This window comes from Ranitomeya variabilis, chromosome 6 (genome assembly GCF_051348905.1).
Source record: "Ranitomeya variabilis isolate aRanVar5 chromosome 6, aRanVar5.hap1, whole genome shotgun sequence".
NCBI classification, from domain to species: Eukaryota; Metazoa; Chordata; class Amphibia; order Anura; family Dendrobatidae; genus Ranitomeya; species Ranitomeya variabilis.
This window is the reverse complement of record NC_135237.1, coordinates 416,452,080-416,473,637: the sequence shown is the minus strand read 5'-3', so window position 1 is coordinate 416,473,637 and position 21,558 is coordinate 416,452,080. Positions and strand designations below refer to the sequence as shown.

The following is a 21,558-nucleotide window of genomic DNA, read 5'->3' as shown; positions in this document are numbered from 1 at the left end:
GCTGCGTTTCATGGTCAATAACATCTGTGGTCTATTAACAGTTAAACAGAAAATCTACGTACCAAAGAGTGGACCTCAGTACCACAGAGTGGATCTTGGCAGCAGCATAAGTGGCTAGTCCAGTTTCAGGTAGTTCAGACACGTGTCAGGTACCGGATGGTCGCAGTTTTTTCTCCGGCCACGCTCTGGGTCCTGATTGCGTGTTGCTCCCCAGGGGCCTTTCCACACCATCTGATTATTCGGGCTTGCCTCTATCTACCCAGCTGGTCAGTTTACAGTGCTGCCCTCAGGCTATATTCACTATTTTATCCTAAGGGCCTTGGAGCTACAACAATACTGAAGCTCTCTATCTGCCCGTACTTACCTTTTCTTTCTTACCGACACCGGATGAAGCCTCGAGCAGCTCCAGGATGTGACTTCCGAGCGTGGCAGGTACAAGTCTCCCACCTCGGACAGGAATTGGATCTTACTCTGCGCAAGCATCGACCAGGGTAGAAGGCTACTCCAGACCTGGATCCAATGAGGAGTTTGGTGATAAGATGTTTCTTCCTTCAGCTAGATTTGTATCCTTATCACTGTTATCCACGTTCGCATGGTGTCTTATACTTAGGTAAGCGGGTCCACATAATACAATCCTTTCCCTGTTTCAGAGGGTCCAGGATGGATAGGGTTGCCCAGTTCGTCATAGGGAATGATCTTCTTTTTGTCAGCCCATTTGGCTTTTGGAGTCTGTGCGCCTTCCTAGAATTATCTTTTCATGCAGTTGACATACTTTCAATGCCCATCTAGACAATTTTTTCTATGATCCCTTAGAACCATCCTCATCCCTGTATACTTGAGTTTAGCTTCCTAATGATCTCAGTCTGCGAAGTTGTCCAGTAGTTGTACGTTCTACCTACTTAGTCAGGTAAGTGGTTGTCTCTTCAATAGTTCTCCCTTTCTGAGCCTTTTTATTAGTCAGACATCACATCGCGGTGATAAGATCCAGGGTATCTCTCTAGGTCCCCTTCAATACGTCTTGAGCGTTCGGCTCTCTAGCAGTTTCACAGTGGCCTACTCTCAAGTCTTTCCTTGTCATAGAGTCCTTGGCAAGGTCAACCTTGGAAGCGTCCGCCGCTACATTGTGCCCTGCCTTTGCCTCCACCTGGGTAGCAAAGTTTATAAATGCATGGGCTAAGCTGCCCATCAGGTCATTCTTTCTGGAGGCCATTCGGAGGAATTGGCCGTCCTCACGGACCAAATTTCTCTTGCAGGGAAGTACATGGTTTCCACCTTCCCGGATCCAGCAATATCGTGGCCATATGAAGGACTATTTGACTTATGGCTTGACGAGCGAACTTAAGCTCAAAGAGGTCCCTCACCAACTTGTCTTTCTGGGGTTTCCCGTCGGTTTGGCTCCAATTAGACCAAATTATTATGGAGGTCACCGGAGGGACAAGCTCCTTCCTCATGCTAAACCTCGACAGTCTACGAGTGTTTTTTTCCTCAGCATGACTCATCCGGGGATCTTAGATTGAGTCCATCCTTGTCTTTTCAGAAGGAAATCTCTTCGTACAGTATTTGCTTTCTGAGACCCGCAGGATTTTTCTTTTGTCCCATGGAAGCATTTATCCAGGTCCTGATTTCTTCAGGGCTTCTGAGATTCCCGTGTTTTTGCTAGGGACAGGTCCATTTTTTCTTTTTCATTTTATAGCTCTTCCTTTCAGGCTCTCAACCACTCCAGGAGTCTGGCAGAGCCTGCGGCAGCGGTTGTGCACTTTCTGTGGATCAAAGGTTTAGTGCGCTTCCTGTACCTCGCCGATGTTCTCCACAGCTCTGTCCATCATTCTTAATTCCCTTCCTTTCGTCCGGCTCGGAAGCTACCTTGCCAGAGCGATGGTGTCTATTAGGCTAAGGCCACCCCTCCCTCATTGTTTTTGGTTCACAGGCCTGGCGTGTAGACTTCGTCTGGCCTCCGGGTCAGCGAATACTCGCTGAATCCGGTCGGCAATTGTAGGTTTACCAGGTCAGGGAGACAGCCTTCTTCTAGATTTAGATGCAGTTTGCCCGGACAGGGTGCGCTTCATGGCGTTACTCTTAGAGCCTCCGCCCAGCAACTCTGCAGAGCGATGATCGGTCTTCCACATGTTCGTCAAATTTTTTTTTCAGAGTCCATGCCTAGCTACGGCAGATGCCGGCTTACCGTATATACTCGAGTATAAGCCGACCCGAGTATAAGCCGACCCCCCTAATTTTGCCACAAAAAACTGGGAAAACTTATTGACTCGAGTATAAGCCTAGGGTTGAAAATGCAGCAGGTACTGGTGAATTTCAAAATTAAAAATAGATACTCCATACCGTTCATTATGGCCCCATAGATGCTCCACATAAAGCTGTGCCACATATAATGCTCTGCACCGTTCATTATGGCCCCATAGATGCTCCACATAAAGCTGTGCCATATATACAATGCTCTGCACCGTTGCCCCATAGATACTCCACATAAAGCTGTGCCATATATACAATGCTCTGCACCGTTGCCCCATAGCTGTGCCATATATATAATGCTCTGCACCGTTGCCCCATAGCTGTGCCATATATATAGTGCTCTGCACCGTTGCCCCATAGCTGTGCCATATATATAGTGCTCTGCACCGTTGCCCCATAGCTGTGCCATATAGTGCTCTGCACAGTTGCCCCATAGCTGTGCCATATAGTGCTCTGCACCGTTGCCCCATAGCTGTGCCATATAGTGCTCTGCACCGTTGCCCCATAGCTGTGCCATATAGTGCTCTGCACCGTTGCCCCATAGCTGTGCCATATAGTGCTCTGCACCGTTGCCCCATAGCTGTGCCATATAGTGCTCTGCACCGTTGCCCCATAGCTGTGCCATACAGTGCTCTGCACCGTTGCCCCATAGGTGTGCCATATAGTGCTCTGCACCGTCCATTATTGCCCCATAGCTGTGCTGCTGCTGCAATAAAATAATAAAACACATACTCACCTGTCTTGCTTGCAGCTCCTCGGCGCCATCTTTCCGGCGTCTCTCCGCACTGACTGGTCAGGCAGAGGGCGGCGCGCACACTATATGCGTCATCGCGCCCTCTGACCTGCAGAGTCAGTGCGGAGAGATGCCGGGAAGATGGCGCGACGCCCGGCGTGTGGAACGAGGACAGGTGAATATGCGATACTTACCTGCTCCCGGCGTCCCGCTCCTTCCCCCGGACAGCTGGTCTTCGGTGCCGCAGCCTCTTCCTCTATCAGCGGTCACCGGCACCGCTGATTAGAGAAATGAATTATGCGGCTCCGCCCCTATGGGGGGTGGAGCAGCCTATTCATTTCTCTAATGAGCGGTCCCACGTGACCGCTGAACAGGGGAAGAGGCTGCTGCACCGAAGACAGCGCCGGGACTAGGTGAGTATGCCTCAGCGCCCTCTCCCCCTCACCCACCGACCGTGACTCGAGTATAAGCCGAGGGGGCACTTTCAGCCCAAAAATTTGGGCTGAAAATCTCGGCTTATACTCGATTATATACGGTAATTAGAAAGACCTTGCAGGTGCTAGTGGTGAGTTCTCCTGATTGGAGTTCTCTGCTGTTCCCTCCCCTTGAGGACTGCTTTGGGACGTCCCATGGTTTCCTGTGTCCCCCAATGAAGCGATAGAGAAAACAGGATTTTTTGTTGCTTACCGTAAAATCTATTTCTCGGAGCCTTCATTGGGGACACAGCACCCTCCCAAGTTGAACAGCTCTGTTTATTGTATTATACTGTTACAGTTTGAGTTTGTGTTATATTTTTCTTTTATTTGTTGCTTCTACTACTGCTTTCTCAGTACCTGAATGTCCTAGTTCCGGTCGGTGGGGTGTACACTGCGGAGGAGGAGCTAACGTTTTTATTTGCATAGTGTCAGCCTCCTAGTGGCAGCAGCATACACCCATGGTTTCCCGTGTCCCCCAATGAAGGCTCCGAGAAACAGATTTTACAGTAAGCAACCAAAAATCCTGTTGTGTTTTTTTGTTAAGTTACAAATTAATTTATTTGTGTCCCCACACTTCAAGACCCATAATGTTTTTATTTTTACATTGATTTACTTCTATAAGGCCTTGGCAGTTTTCATTTGTACTATACATACATACATACATACATACATACATACATGTATATGTACATAGGACTTTATTTTTATGCCATTTGTTTACAAAATGAGTTAAATACAAAACAGCTATTTGGCCTTGTTTTTTTATTTTTTTTCAGACAATTTTATAGTCATTTTATAGATTTTTACAGATTTGGCAATAACAAACAACTTTTTTTTTTCCTCATTTGTTTTTCCAACGCATTTTGCCTGTTAAGTGTTGTTACTGATAAGTAGGCTATTAGATGGAATTTGTCACCACTTTTGACCTATCTAAACTATCGATATGGAAATAATTCTGCCTCCAGAGCTTATTTTACATGAAGACAGTTACCAGTGTGATGTGTAATACTTTCACACTTCCGTCTTTTAGAATCCGTCACAGTCCGTCAAAGTGTGAAAAGACGGATCCTGTGCAGAATGTAAAAAACGGATGCACTGGATCCTGTTTTTTGACGGATCCGTCTATGCTGCAGGAAAAATGGGTTAAATTAAAGGAATAGAAATCCTTCCAGGCATGCTCAGTGTAAAAAAAACGGAATCTGTTGTTGGATTCCGTATTTGACGGACAGCAACGGATCCTGCGCCCATAGGCTTCCATTCTAGCCAACGACGGACGCCGCAGGATCCGTTGCTGTACGTTTTTTCGACGCAGACAAAATAACGTTACATTGAACGTTTTTTTTCCAGACGACGGTCCGCCAAAACATGACTGATCCGTTGCACGACGGATGCGACGTGTGGCCATCCGTCGCTATCCGTCGCTAATACAAGTCTATGGGAAAAAACGGATCCTGCGGGCACATTTGCAGGATCCGTTTTTTTCCCAAAAAGACGCATTGCAACGGATCTGAAAAGACGGAAGTGTGAAAGAGGCTCTAATGGCTGCTCTCTTGATGTCACTGCAGAGCTGTATGTGGTTATAACTGACACATCTGCAGGTTTGTCTCAGCTTCCATCTCACATGCAGATATGGCTGCAATATTGATACAATACAGCAGAGCACAAAGAGAAGAAAAAAATGTTTGCCGGAAAACAAATTTCAATCCTCCTGTTCTGTGTTAGTTATTTATCTCACACTGGTAACTCCCCTTTTTATTTAAAATAACCTGTGGAGGCAGATTCTCATTCAGATCGGTGTCTGGAAGTCTAGAAGAGGTAATTTACATAAAGTAGTAAAAGATTATTTCTCCTTTGCCTCATTGGGGGACACAGAACCATGGGTGTGTGCTGCTGCCACTAGAAGGCTGACACTAAGTGAATACATTATTATTTTTTAACATTTTTTATAACGCCATTTATTCCATGGCGCTTTACATGTGAAAAAGGGGGTAAATATAAACGTGCGCAAAAAAACAAGGAACTAACCGGTACAGAAGGAGGGAGGACCCTTGCCCGCGAGGGCTCAGTCTGCAGGGGATGGGTGAGGATACACTAGGAGAGGGTTGAGCTGGTTGTGCTGCGGTTCAGTAGGTTGAGGATCACTGCTTGGTGTAGGCTTGTCGGAAGAGATGAGTCTTCAGGTTCTTATTGAAGGTTTCTATGGTAGGCGAGAGTCTGATGTGTTGGAGTAGAGCGTTTCAGAGTATGGGGGAAGCACGGGAGAAGTCTTGGATGTGGTTGTGGGAAGAAGAGATAAGAGGAGAGAAGGAGATCTTGTGAGGATTGAAGGTTGCGTGTAGGTAAGTACCGGGAGACCATGTCACAGATGTATGGAAGAGACTGGTTGTATGTCCTAGTAAGGGTTTTGAGCTGGAGTCTCTGGACGATAGGAAGCCAGTGAATGGCTTGGCATAGGGGAGAGGCTGGGGATTAGCGGGGGGACAGGTAGATTAGTCGGGCAGCAGAGTGCATGACAGATTGGAGTGGTGCTAGAGGCGAGGCCAGAGAGTAGGACGTTGGAGTAGTCAAGGCGGGAGATGGTAAGGGCGTTCACTAGTGTTTTTGTGGTTTCGTGGTCAAGGAGTGCGCTGATCCAGGAAATATTTTTGAGTTTGATACAGCAGGAGGAGGCAAGGGCTTGGACACGTGGCTTGAATGAAAGGGCAGAGTCGAAGATCACCCTGAGGCACCGAGCATGCGGGACTGGGGAAAGTGAGCAGCCATTGACATTGATGGATAGGTCTGGTGGAGGGGTAGCGTGAGATGGGGAAAGATGATGAATTCTATTTTGTCCATGTTCAGTTTTAGAAAGCGAGCAGAAAAGAAGGTCAAGATAGCAGACACAGTATGGGATTTTGGTGAGTAAGGAGGTGAGGTCAGGTCCGGATAGGTAGATATGCGTGTCATCGGCGTAGAGATGATACTGCAAACTGTGGGATTCTATGAGCTGTCCCAGGCTGAAGGTGTAGATGGAGAAGAGTAGGGGTCTTAGAACTGAGCCTTGAGGAACACCGACAGACAATGAGCGAGGTGAGGAGGTGGTGTGGGAGAGGGAGACACTGAATGTTTGGTCTGTTAGATATGATGAGATCCAGGATAGGGCCAAGTCTGTGATGCCAAAAGATGAGAGAATCTGTAGCTCTGTAGCAGGAGGGAATGGTCGATGGTGTCGAAGGCAGAAGACAGGTCCAGGAGAAGGAGGACAGAGTAGTGTCGCTTGCTCTTGGCGGATAGTAGGTCATTGGTGACTTTAGTTAGGGCAGTTTCAGTTGAGTGATGGGTTTCTGAAGCCAGATTGTAACCAGACAAAGAGGGAGCAGTAGGAGAGGTAGGAGGACAGTTCAAGATGGACATGCTGTTCCAGTAGTTTTGAGGCATAAGGGAGAAGATACATCGGGCGATGCCTAGATACAGAGGATGGGTTGAGGGAGGGCTTTTTGAGGATGGGTGTGAAGGCTGAGACACCAGTTGTGAGTGAGAGGTTGAAGAAGTGTGTTTGGGTTGGGATGGACTGTGGCGAGGTTAGGGATGAGGTGGGATGGGAGCTGATCAAGCGTGCAAGTGGTGAAGTGTAATCTTGACAGGAGGGTGGAGAGCTGATATTCTGTCATGGTGGAGAAGCTGGTTTTGGAGGTACAGGGTTTAGCAGCTAAGAGAAACATTGGGTGCTGTAGGCCAAAGATTTCTCTGATCATATCGATCTTTTTAAAGAAAGAGGCAAAGTCTTCAGCAGAAATGAGAGGGGAGGGAGGAGGTGCTGGGGGACGGTATATTTAGGGTTGTGAGACAGGGAGGATATGTGAGCTGAGAAGTAAGTTTGTTTTGCGGCAGTGAGCATGGACTTGAAGTTGGCGAGGGACTGTTTGTATGCATTGAAGTGCTCGGCAGAGTGGGATCTCTTCCATCTCCGCTAAGCGACCCTGGAAGCCCATCTCCGTTTTTCGGTCAGGCTGGTCAGCCAGGGCTACCTGTTGATTGTACGAGTTTTGCTATGCATGAGGGGGGCGGCCGTATCAAGTGTCACTGTTATTGTGGTGTTATAAAAAGTGGCAGCAGCATCTATGTCATGAAGGAAAGCCATGTCTGTAAGAGGGAGAAGGGGCTCAGAGAGTGATTGTAAATTGAGGTGTTTGAGATTTCTGTGAGGGTGAGTGAGTTTGTGGAGTAGGGGCTGTGCACTAGGAGAGGAGAGGGAATAGAATGTCAGTAGATTGTGGTCAGACAGGGGGATGAGTTAGGCCGGTTTCACACTTGCATTTGGAGCCGCTGCTGAGGGCTGTGGACTTCCTCTGTGAAGCCCCGCCTCCGCCGCTAGCTCCGCCTATTTCTGCATGCGGCCGGCATGCGGCCTGTGTACCTATATTTAACATTAGGAACGCAGGTCGTGCCGCAGTATGCGGATGCTTCCGCATGCGTCGTTTTGACGCTGCGAAGACCAGCGTAGGACGCAGCTCGTAGCATTTTTTTTTTCCGCAGCGTCAAAACGACGCATGCGGAAGCATCCACATACTGCGACACGACCTGCGTACCTAATGTTAAATATAGGTACACAGGCCGCATGCCGGCCGCATGCAGAAATAGGCAGAGCTAGCGGCGGAGGGCGGGGCTTCACGGAGGAAGTCCACAGCCCTCCGCAGCGGCTCCAAATGCAAGTGTGAAAGTAGCCTAAGTGAGATTAGTAAGGGAACAGAATCAGGTAAAGATAATGTCTAGTGTGTGACCATCTTTGTGAGTGGCCGCAGAGGACCATTGAGTGTGGCCAAAGGAGGCAGTGATCGATAAAAGTTTAGAGGCAGCTGAGGTGGAAGTGTGAATGGGGATATTGAAGTCACCCATGATGATAGTGGGGATGTTAGCAGAGAGGAAATGAAGTAGCCAAGGGGTGAAGTGGTCAAGAAAGGTGGGGATGACTAGTTTTGGGGGGCGGTAGATGACAGCCAGCTGGAGGTTGGAGGGGGAATAGATGCGGACGGAGTGCACCTCAAAAGAGGGAAGAGTAGCGGAGGGTGGTAGCGGGATTGGAGTAAAGGAGCAGGTGTTGGACAGGAGCAAGCCAACTCCTACACCACGTTTGGTGCTGGGGTGAGGGATGTGAGAGAGGTGGAATCCGCCATAGGAAAGTGCAGCTGGAGAGGCGAAGTCAGTGTGGGTGAGCCAGGTTTGTGATGTCGAGGAAGGAGAGTTTGCTGGTGATGAAGAGGTCATGGATAAATGGCAGTTTGTTGCAGACAGAACATGCATTCCATAGTGCTCCAGGTAGGGAGGACCTGGGGGCTGGATGAATGGGTATGAGGTTATCATGGTTGGGAAAACCTGCAGAGGATCATGGCAGGGGGTTAGAAATGAGTGTGGGGATGTGTTGAGGAGGGCCAGGATTTCGGGATACATCACCAGCGAAGAGGAGTAGCAGTATAGTAATTAGAAATCTGTAATTTGAAAGATGAATTTGAAAGATACATGGATCAAACTAAAGTCTGGATCAGACCCATGTCTCAGAATATATCTGAGATTAACACTGCTCCGCTGTGAGAGAATGTGGGTGTGTGGGGCCAGAACACATGTTCACATTTCAACAAAGGCCATAAAATGGATTTGCAGATATGCCGGCAAACACTGGAGCAATGAAATACCTAATGGATACAGAGTGATGGGTAAGCACAGCATACCATAGAATATCAATGCAATATACAGAGACATTCAGGAACCAGGGATATCTGGGGAAAGTCGGTGCATACTATAGAAAATCATAATACATAAAAATGAACTCCTCCTCCTCTGCAGTATACACTTACCACTTGCTCCAGCTCGAACCAGTTCATGCTTAGTGTCCATATTAGGCGCATGGGTCTTTTATTAAGACCACAATTTTTTACTTTAATTTTTATTCTATTTTTCACCTTTTTAATATTTTTTTCCTTTTTATGGATCACAAGGGTGATGGATCCTTTCAGGGTTCCGATCTCCCCCAACCAACAACAGGCGGGAACGTGGAGTGTCGTCTTCACATACCCTCTCCACGTGGAACAGTGTGCCCCTGGTTTGCACACTTTAAATGTTTCTATCGGAAATTGACAGCAGCATTTATTTGGTTAACCACAGCAAGTGCACCTCAGCTCTGCACACTGCTGTTATGCCATAAAAATTGATGTGCAAGCCAGTGGTGTATTTCACTTGCGCTGCTGATAACATTCAAGACAGAGGTAAAATCCAAAGAGTTTAATATTACAGGTTTTTAAAAAGTCAACACGTTTCAAGGTTCTATGTGACCCCTTCATCAGTACAAAAAATGTGGGGGGTTTTTTGTCTTGATGAAAAGGTCATGTTAAACCTTGAAACGCGTTGACTTTTTAAAAACCTGTAATATTAAACTCTTTGGATTTACCTTTGCCTTGAGTGTTATCAGCAGAGCGCAAGTGAAATACACCACCGGCTTGCACATCAATTTTTCTGGTCTATCTCTGATCGGTGTCTTGCGGCAGCTTTATATATACCTGTTTCATGTTGCTAGCTTGCAACCATACGAGGTCAGTGGTTCCACATCTCTTATTTATCTGTACCATCTGATGAGACCCTACTGCTCTTGTCTCCTAGTTTTCTCTCCATTACTGTTAAAGGCAGATGATGGCTGAGTAGCACAGTCATTACCTGCTGGGAAAGATGCAAGCACAGCTCTAGAGCCTGACTCAAAGACATGGACCCAACATTGGACGTACCAGTTCTTCCATTGTCAGGAAGGGATTAATGGGGTTTTCTTCCCTGGTAGATTTTCCATCAGGTTTTGCAGCTTGTAAAATTATTAGAATGTGGAATATTCACATGTGCCGACTACATTCATATCATCGTAAACACTGTTACAGTTCAGCAAGATCCAGTGTTTTCCGAAAATTCCACCAGGGCTGGACAACCATTTTTAAGGTTTCCAAAACATTAAATGGCAATCTTATAAACAATTATTTGTCCAATAGCTAACTTTCCCGACTCCCCCATACAAAGGAATACTTGGCGGAGTGCTAATGTGTTCTGAGAGTCCCTGCCAGATTCCGCTAGCATTAGATTATATCCTCAGAGAACAAAACGCTGTTGAAATTTGCAACCACATTTGCAAATCCTCCACATTACATGGTTGGCTGTTCCCACTGAAATAAGGCAGGTTCTGCCGATTAATATCTAATATGAATAGTGGTTACCCTAGCTTACTAGGGAACTGTGTTAGGCCTCTGGGTGCCACATCAGCCAATTTGTGTCGGTTCTATCTTTCACCTTACACAGTTTCTGTGCTCCCACCATCACTTCATACCACCAGCACTATGTATATTCATTGTGGAGAGGGAATTGGTTTCAAACATCACATCCCATAAATGTCTGATTCCTGATTGAACTTTAGGCCTCACCAACTTGTTACTCTGTTTTGAAAAACATTTGTCTGTGCCAAATAATAAATGTGTATCACAGGAAATAACATTCTGATGAAAAAAAAAGTACAAAAAGTTACAAATTCAGTATATAAATATAACTTGGGTGCCCTTGTTATTTGTCTTAATTAGTAGTGATTAATGATTTGCATCTGTTAGCTAGCATAAGTACATGTGGGGATTCCCTATCAACCAGGCAACCCCCTACTGGCTAGTACCTGTAAATCATTCAGCTGCGGCAATGAAAACTAAGGGTATGTGCACACGTAGGTGGGATGTCTGCGGATTTTTCCGCACCTGTTTTTGTAAATCCACAGGTAAACCGCACTGCGTATTACCTTCAGAATTAAAGCGGTTTTTGTGCAGATTCCACCTGCAGTTTTACACCTGCGGATTCCTATTATGGGGCAGGTGTAACGCACAGCGGAATCCGCACAAAGAATTGACATGCTGCGGAATAAACAACGCAGCATTTCGGCGCGTTTTTTTCCGTAGCATGTGCACTGCGGATTTTGTTTTCCATAGGTTTACATGGTACTGTAAACTCATGGAAAACAGCTGCAAAACCGCTGCGCATCCGCAGCAAAATCCGCAGCATGTGCACATACCCTAAATCTCTGAGCAATTACAAATACTCGGAGGACACCCGAGCATGCTCTAGAAATCTCGAGTAATGAGTATATTCGCTCATCACTAGTCTTAATCTTTAATAAAGCGTTTAGCTTTTATAGGCCTTGAGGAAAGTGTTACTAAGACTTCATTGTACATATTTGATTATAATTTGTAATTTATTCTATTCAGTCTTATTATTCATCTTTTTATCATAGTTTACTGGGGCACCAAGTCTTCCTGTTTACCAGTTGGATTGCAGCACTACAGGGAGTGGTATTTTAACTGGGCCTCCTATTAAAATCCAAAATATAAAGAAAATGCAATTAATAAAAGCCAAAATTGCAATTCCTGTAAGTATATTCAGACTGTACATTAAACCTTCTTGTATTTAGTATTGTGGCTTCTGAGACCCGACCTCATGCAAAACTTTTTTTTTCTTATTGTGAAATATTTCTGGGTGGTCTTCATAGACAAGTACCCTTTTATAGTGGGTATATGACCTGAGTATGCTTCTTTATTTAGTGACAGCTTATTACAGTGCCTGGTTTTGCTCTCTATTTAGTATTTAAATGTCATGGTCAATCTAAGAAGTTAAATAGCTTAGATTGGAGTTCTCTTTGATCCCAGTCAGTATATTAATGTATATTGCGAATGGCCCCTACTGTGGTTAGCACAGGCATATAGCGCCGATGCCCAGGGCCAGTTTTAGGCAAAGTGGGCCGTGAGCAATATTTAAAATGGGGCCCCAAGTGCTAACATATTGCACATCACGCAGAAGCTTTTTGGTTGTATTTACATGTACTGAGTTCAGGACGCTAAACGATTGTGATCGATAATATTGAAGTCATTCGACACTTGTTTCCCAGCCTTTTTCCACCAGCTGACGATGGGAACAGAACGATCACTAATAGATCAATCTGTCCCCATACAGTATCACGTTATTAGCAGCATATCTGCAGTTTTCACAGGGCGAAGTGCTCCTGAGAACATTTATTTTTGTTCCTGCATAAACAAGCCAATAACTCGATGAATAGGCAGCATTTTGCTTGTTTAGTATATTATACCCCATAGTCTTCCACATAGTATAATGCACCCCACAGTCTTCTATATAGTATAATGTGCACCACAGTCCTCTATATTGTATAATGCACACCCCATAGTCCTCCATATAATATAATGTGCCCCACAGTCCTCCATATAATATTATATGCCCCATAGTCATCCATATAGTATAATACTCACCCCATAGTGCTCAATACAGTATAATACCCTCCCCATAGTCCTCCATATAGTATAATACACTCCACATAGTCCTCCATGTAATATAATACGCTCCACATAGTCCTCATATATTAAAATACACTCCTATCCTCCATATAGTATAATACACTCCTCAGTCCTCCATATAGTTTAGTACACTCCCCATAGTCCTCCGTATAATATAATACTCACCCCATAGTGCTCAATACAGTATAATACCCTCCCCATAGTCCTCCATATAGTATAATACACTCCACATAGTCCTCCATATAGTATAATACACTCCACATAGTCCTACATATACAGTGGGGCAAAAAAGTATTTAGTCAGTCAGCAATAGTGCAAGTTCCACCACTTAAAAAGATGAGAGGCGTCTGTAATTTACATAATAGGTAGACCTCAACTATGGGAGACAAACTGAAAAAAAAAATCCAGAAAATCACATTGTCTGTTTTTTTATAATTTTATTTGCATTTTATGGTGGAAAATAAGTATTTGGTCAGAAACAAACAATCAAGATTTCTGGCTCTCACAGACCTGTAACTTCTTCTTTAAGAGTCTCCTCTTTCCTCCACTCATTACCTGTAGTAATGGCACCTGTTTAAACTTGTTATCAGTATAAAAAGACACCTGTGCACACCCTCAAACAGTCTGACTCCAAACTCCACTATGGTGAAGACCAAAGAGCTGTCAAAGGACACCAGAAACAAAATTGTAGCCCTGCACCAGGCTGGGAAGACTGAATCTGCAATAGCCAACCAGCTTGGAGTGAAGAAATCAACAGTGGGAGCAATAATTAGAAAATGGAAGACATACAAGACCACTGATAATCTCCCTCGATCTGGGGCTCCACGCAAAATCCCACCCCGTGGGGTCAGAATGATCACAAGAACGGTGAGCAAAAATCCCAGAACCACGCGGGGGGACCTAGTGAATGAACTGCAGAGAGCTAGGACCAATGTAACAAGGCCTACCATAAGTAACACACTACGCCACCATGGACTCAGATCCTGCAGTGCCAGACGTGTCCCACTGCTTAAGCCAGTACATGTCCGGGCCCGTCTGAAGTTTGCTAGAGAGCATTTGGATGATCCAGAGGAGTTTTGGGAGAATGTCCTATGGTCTGATGAAACAAAACTGGAACTGTTTGGTAGAAACACAACTTGTCGTGTTTGGAGGAAAAAGAATACTGAGTTGCATCCATCAAACACCATACCTACTGTAAAGCATGGTGGTGGAAACATCATGCTTTGGGGCTGTTTCTCTGCAGAGGGGCCAGGACGACTGATCCGGGTACATGAAAGAATGAATGGGGCCATGTTTCGTGAGATTTTGAGTGCAAACCTCCTTCCATCAGCAAGGGCATTGAAGATGAAACGTGGCTGGGTCTTTCAACATGACAATGATCCAAAGCACACCGCCAGGGCAACGAAGGAGTGGCTTCGTAAGAAGCATTTCAAGGTCCTGGAGTGGCCTAGCCAGTCTCCAGATCTCAACCCTATAGAAAACCTTTGGAGGGAGTTGAAAGTCCGTGTTGCCAAGCGAAAAGCCAAAAACATCACTGCTCTAGAGGAGATCTGCATGGAGGAATGGGCCAACATACCAACAACAGTGTGTGGCAACCTTGTGAAGACTTACAGAAAACGTTTGACCTCTGTCATTGCCAACAAAGGATAGATTACAAAGTATTGAGATGAAATTTTGTTTCTGACCAAATACTTATTTTCCACCATAAAATGCAAGTAAAATGATAAAAAAAACAGAAAATGTGATTTTCTGGATTTTTTTTTTCAGTTTGTGTCCCATAGTTGAGGTCTACCTATGATGTAAATTACAGACGCCTCTCATCTTTTTAAGTGGTGGAACTTGCACTATTGCTGACTGACTAAATACTTTTTTGCCCCACTGTATTAAAATACACTACTGTCCTCCATGTAGTATAATACACGCTCCATAGTCCCTCCATATAGTATAATACACTCCTCAGTCCTCCATATATTTGAGTACACTCCCCATAGTCCTCCATATAGTATAATATTCACCCCATAGTGCTCCATACAGTATAATACCCTCCCCATAGTCCTCCATATAGTATAATACTCTCCACATAGTCCTCCATATAGTATAACACACTCCCAATAATCCTCCATATAGTATAATACTCTCCCCATAGTCCTCCATAATACACTCCTCTGTCCTCCATATAGTATATTCTCCATAGTCCTCCTTATAGTATAATACACTCCTCAGTCCTCCATATTGTATAATACACTCCACGTGGTCCTCCATATATTAAAATACTCCTCTGTCCTCCATATAGTATAATACACTCTCCATAGTCCCTCCATATATTATAATACACTCCTCAGTCCTCCATATAGTTAGTACACGCTCCATAGTCCTCCGTATAGTATAATGCACCCACAATAGTCCCCCATGTAGTACAATTCACTTCCCATAGTATAATGCACCCCATAGTTCCTCATGTAGTATAATGTATTTCCAATAGTCCTTGATGCAGTATAATGCAGCCACCCCGTAGAGCAAAAAGCAGCCACCCCATAAAGTATAATGCAGCCCCCATAGAGTATAATGTAGTGCAGCCCCCACCCTCCCTTCCTATACAATATAATGCAGCCCCCACCCTCCCTCCATAGAATATAATGCAGCCCCCCTCATAGAATATAATACAGCGCCCTACTCTCCCCCTATAGAATATAATCCAGACCCCACCCTCCCCCCATAGAATATAATCCAGACCCCACAGTCCAGTACTCACTCTGAGATATATATATATATACATATATATATATATATATATATATATATATATATATATATATATATATATATATATATATATATATATATATATATATATATATATATATATATATATATACACATACATATACATATATAAAAAACCCACAATACTCACCTCTCCTCCTCTTTCCCCACGCTGCTCAAGTCTCTACTCTGGTCTCAGCAGCTGTGTTAGAGGCAGAGGGGAATGATGAGGGAAGGAGCGTCATCTGACGCCCTCTCCTCCATCATTGCTTTCAACTATATCAGCGTCTATGCCGATTATAGTTGAATGCAGCGCATGGGGGAGGGTAGATGGGCCAGCGGGCCCCATAGCAGCCATGTGGTGTGCCTCTATAAGCAGCACGCAACTGGCTGGGGAAGCGGGGGCCCTAGGCAGCTTCCTGCCTCTAACACCGACTCTGCCGACGTCACATCTGCAACGTTTATTTACGGCACTTGCCATTAAATATCACTAGTACCTTCAATATATGATGGTTTACACTACTAGACTTGTATACATGTGTTCTCTAAAATTAAATTTATCAACAAAGACTTCATGGTTTCCAAATATTGTAGAGGAAGATCTCTAAAACTTACACTGAAGATAATTTTATTTTCTCTTTCTTGCTTCTAGAGTTGCAAAGATGTAAAACCTGTGGAAAAAACTATTAAACTTCAACCAAGCACCAATATTGCTAAACTGGTGTTACGTAGAGTGGAGGGTGACAAAGCCATTCAGATCAAACATCATGACGAAATCAAGTGGATGGCAGGAGACACAGTGCAGAATATTATTTTTCAAATTTTTGATGAAGGGGATAGAGAAATTATCATCACTCCAGAACTTGCAGAAAAGCTCAAGGTATGTATTGTTATTGTAAATCCACCAATATTCTTTTTAATATTTGTGTTGACCTTTTTTTTTTTGGTTTTGGTTTCCTGCTTCTTGGCCGTTTTTTCATTTAGATTATTCTGGTATTATCTTAAATTGATTTGTAGTTTATAATCCAAGAGATGTACAAGCCCCTTGTAAGGGGTTTACAACAGGTACCAGAGCTCAGCTCCACTTGGTGCTGTTAAAGGCAGATGCTGGGTGCATAACGCGGCTATCATTACAGATGAATTTTCACGAGTTTTAGGTTGACCATATACTTCAGATAGCTGTTGGCTAAACAATACAGCATGTTCCAAATTATTATGCAAATGATATTTTTCTCTGATTTTTTTAAATGGTCGATGCAAATGACAGTCAGTCTAATAAGTCATCACCCGTTAGAGTATACATCGAATTTTATTGAAGAAACCTCCCAACGATAACCGTTTAATCTCCAAAATGAATAAAAACTCAAAATGCACTGTTCCAAATTATTATGCACAGTAGAATTTCTGAACATTTGAAATGTTTTAAAGAACTGAAAATGCTCATTTGTGGAATTTGCAGCATTAGGAGGTCACATTCACTGAACAAAAAAGCTATTTAACTCCAAAACATCCTAACAGGCCAAATTACATGTTTACATAGGACCTCTTCTTTGATATCACCTTCACAATTCTTGCATCCGTTGACCTTGAGTTTTTGGAGATTTTCTGCTTGACTTTCTTTGCATGAAGTCAGAATAGCCTCCCAGAGCTGCTGTTTTGATGTGAACTGCCTCCCACCCGCGTAGATCTTTTGCTTGATGATACTCCAAATGTTCTCTATAGGGTTGAGATCAGGGGAAGATGGTGGCCACACCATGAGTTTATCTCCTTTTATGCCCATAGCAGCCAATGACTCAGAGGTTTTCTTTGCAGCATGAGATGATGCATTGTCATGCATGAAGATGATTTTGCTCCTGAAGGCACGTTTCTGCTTTTTATACTATGGAAGAAAGTTGTCAGTCAGAAACTCTATATACTTTGCAGAGGTCATGTTCACACCTTCAGGAACCTTAACCCCTTCCCAACCTTTGACGCATACGCTGCGTCATGAAAGTCGGTGCCAATCCGACCTGTGACGCAGCGTATGCGTCATGGAGGGATCGCGTCCCTGCAGATCGGGTGAAAGGGTTAACTCCAATTTCACCCGATCTGCAGGGACAGGGGGAGTGGTGCTTCAGCCCAGGGGCGGTGGCTACGATCGCTCTGATTGGCTGTTGAAAGTGAAACTGCCAATCAGAGCGATTTGTAATATTTCACCCAAAAAAACGGTGAAATATTACAATCCAGCCATGGCCGATGCTGCAATATCATCGGCCATGGCTGGAAAACCTAATCTGTACCCCCCCACACCCACCGATCTCCTCCCCAGTCCTCCGTTATGTGGTCCGCCCCCTAAGTCGTCCTGTCAGCTCCCCCCGTCGTCCTGTCCGCTCCCCCTGTGCTCCGATCCCCCCCCCCCTGTGCTCCGGTCCCCCCCCCCCCCCCGTGATCCGATCACCCCCTTCATACTTACCGGGCCTCCCGGTGTCCGTCCGTCTTCTCCATGGGCGCCGCCATCTTCCAAAATGGCGGGCGCATTCGCAGTGCGCCCGCCGAATCTGCCGGCCAGCAGATTCGTTTCAGATGTATTTTGATCACTGCGGTATAGCCTATCACAGTGATCAAAATAAAAAAAATAGTAAATGACCCCCCCTTTATCACCCCCATAGGTAGGGACAATAATAAAAATAAATAAAATATATTTTTTTCTTTTTCTACTAGGGTTAGGGTTAGAACTAGGGTTAGGGGTAGGGTTAGGGGTAGGGTTAGGGTATGTGCACACAGTGCGGATTTGGCTGCAAATCCGCAGCGGATTGGCCGTGGATCCGCAGCGGATTGGCCGCTGCAAATTTGTAGCAGTTTTCCATCAGGTTTACAGTACCATGTACACCTATGGAAAACCAAATCCGCTGTGCCCATGGTGCGGAAAATACCGTGCGGAAACGCTGTGTTGTATTTTCCGCAGCATGTCAATTTTGTGCGGATTCCGCAGCGTTTTACACCTGTTCCTCAATAGGAATCCGCAGGTGAAATCCGCACAAAAAAAACACTGAAAATCCACTGTAAATCCGCAGGTAAAACGCAGTGCCTTTTACCTGCGGATTTTTCAAAAATGGTGCGGAAAAATCTCACACGAATCCGCAAAGTGGGCACATAGCCTTAGGGTTAGGGTTGGAATTAGAGTTAGGGTTGGAATTAGAGCTAGGGTTGGAAATAGATTTAAGATTAGGCTTGTGGTTAGGGTTAAGGATAGGGTTAGGGTTGTGTTGGGGTTACAGTTGTGGTTAGGGTTGGGATTAGGGTTAGGGTTGGGATTAGGGTTACGGGTGTGTTGGGGTTAGGGTTGTGGTTAGGGGTGTGTTGGGGTTAGGTTTGTGATTAGGGTTATGGCTACAGTTGGGATTAGGGTTATGGGTGTGTTGGGGTTAGTGTTGAAGTTAGAATTGAGGGGTTTCCACTGTTTAGGCACATCAGGGGTCTCCAAACGCAACATGGCGCCACCATTGATTCCAGCCAATCTTGCGTTCAAAAAGTCAAATGGTGCTCCCTCCCTTCCAAGCCCCGACGTGCGCCCAAACAGTGGTTTACCCCCACATATGGGGTACCAGCATACTCAGGACAAACTGGGCAACAACTATTGAGGTCCAATTTCTCCTGTTACCCTTGCGAAAATAAAAAATTACTTGCTAAAACATAATTTTTGAGGAACGAACAATTATTTATTTTCACGGCTCTGCGTTATAAACTTATGTGAAGCACTTGGGGGTTGAACGTGCTCACCACACATCTAGATAAGTTCCTTGGGGGGTCTAGTTTCCAAAATGGGGTCACTTGTGGGGTGTTTCTACTGTTTAGGCACATCAGGGGCTCTGCAAATGCAACGTGACGCCCGCAGACCATTCCATCAAAGTCTGCATTTCAAATGTCACTACTTCCTTCCAAGCCCTGACGTGCGCCCAAACTGTGGTTTACCCCCACATATGGGGTACCAGCGTACTCACAACAAACTGGTCAACAAATATTGGGGTCCAATTTCTCCTGCTACCCTTGTGAAAATAAAAAATTGTTTGCTAAAACATCTTTTTTGAGGAAAGAAAAATGATTTTTTATTTTCACGGCTCTGCGTTGTAAACTTCTGTGAAGCACTTGGGGGTTGAACGTGCTCACCACACATCTAGATAAGTTCCTTGGGGGGTCTAGTTTCCAAAATGGGGTCACTTGTGGGGGGTTTCTACTGTTTAGGCACATCAGGGGCTCTGCAAACGTAACATGATGCCTGCAGACCATTCCATCAAAGTCTGCATTCCAAATTGTCACTACTTCCCTTCCGAGCCCGGCATGTGCCCAAACAGTGGTTTACCCCCACATATGGGGTATCAGCGTACTCAGGAGAAACTGGACGACAACTTTTGGGGTCAAATTTCTCCTGTTACCCTTGGGAACATTAAAAAATTCTGGGCTAAAAACATATTTTTGAGGAAAGAAAACACATTTATTATTTTCACGGCTCTGCGTTGTAAACTTCTGTGAAGCACTTGGGGGTTCAAAGTGCTCACCACACATCAAGATAAGTTCCCTTGGGGGTCTAGTTTCCAAAGTGGGGTCACTTGTGGGTAGTTCCTACTGTTTAGGCACATCAGGGGCTCTGCTAACGCAACGTGACGCCCGCAGAGCATTCCATCAAAGTCTGCATTTCAAAACGTCACTACTTCCCTTCCGAACCCCGACGTGTGCCAAAACAGTGGTTTACCCCCACATATGGGGTATCAGCATACTCAGTACAAACTGGACAACAACATTTGGGGTCCAATTTCTCCTATTACCCTTGGGAAAATAACAAATTCCGGGCTAAAATCATTTTTGAGGAAAGAAAAATATTTTTTTATTTTCATGGCTCTGCGTTATAAACTTCTGTGAAGCACCTGGGGGTTTTAAGTGCTCACTATGCATCTAGATAAGTTCCTTGGGGGGTCTAGTTTCCAAAATGGGGTCACTTGTTGGGGATCTCCAATGTTTAGGCATACAGGGGCTCTCCAAACGCGACATGGTGTCCGCTAACGATTGGAGCTAATTTTCCGTTCAAAAAGTCAAATGGCGCGCCTTCCCTTCCGAGCCTTGCCATGCACCCAAACAGTGGTTTACCCCCACATATGAGGTATCGGCGTACTCAGGAGAAATTGCCCAACAAATTTTAGGATCCATTTTATCCTGTTACCCATGTGAAAATGAAAAAATTGAGGCTAAAAGATATTTTGTGTGAAAAAAAAGTACTTTTTCATTTTTAAGGATCAATTTGTGAAGCACCTGAGGGTTTAAAGTGCTCACTATGCTTCTAGATAAGTTTCTTGGGGGGTCTAGTTTCCAAAATGGGGTCACTTGTGGGGGAGCTCCAATGTTTAGGCACACAGGGGCTCTCCAAACCTGACATGGTGTCCGCTAGCGATGGAGATCATTTTTCATTCAAAAAGTCAAATGGTGCTCCTTCCCTTCCGAGCCTTACCATGTGCCCAAACAGTGGTTTACTCTCACATGTGAGGTATCGATGTACTCAGGAGAAATTGTCCAACAAATTTTAGGATCCATTTTATCCTGTTACCCATGTGAAAATGAAAAAATTGAGGCTAAAAGAAATTTTGTGTGAAAAAAAAGTACTTTTTCATTTTTAAGGATCAATTTGTGAAGCACCTGAGGGTTTAAAGTGCTCACTATGCTTCTAGATAAGTTCCTTGGGGGGTCTAGTTTCCAAAATGGGGTCACTTGTGGGGAGTTCCAATGTTTAGGCACACGGGGGCTCTCCAAACACGACATGGTGTCCGCTAAAGATTGGAGCCAATTTTTCATTCAAAAAGTCAAATGGCGCTCCTTCCCTTCCGAGCCCTGCCGTGCGCCCAAACAGTGGTTTACCCCCACATATGAGGTATCATCGTACTCAGGACAAATTGGACAACAACGTTCGTGGTCCAGTTTCTCCTTTTACCCTTGGGAAAATAAAAAATTGTGGGCTAAAAAA

At 44.8% G+C, this 21,558-nt stretch overlaps 1 protein-coding gene across 1 annotated transcript in view; it reads left to right on the top strand.

Moving 5' to 3' along the window:
- SMCHD1 (structural maintenance of chromosomes flexible hinge domain containing 1) overlaps positions 1 to 21,558 on the top strand; it is a 584,899-nt gene that overhangs the window by 305,716 nt on the left and 257,625 nt on the right. The window contains exons 24-25 of the mRNA XM_077270310.1: positions 11,735 to 11,869; positions 16,222 to 16,449. Coding sequence (XP_077126425.1) covers positions 11,735 to 11,869; positions 16,222 to 16,449 — 363 coding nt within the window. The remainder of the gene's footprint in view (positions 1 to 11,734; positions 11,870 to 16,221; positions 16,450 to 21,558) is intronic.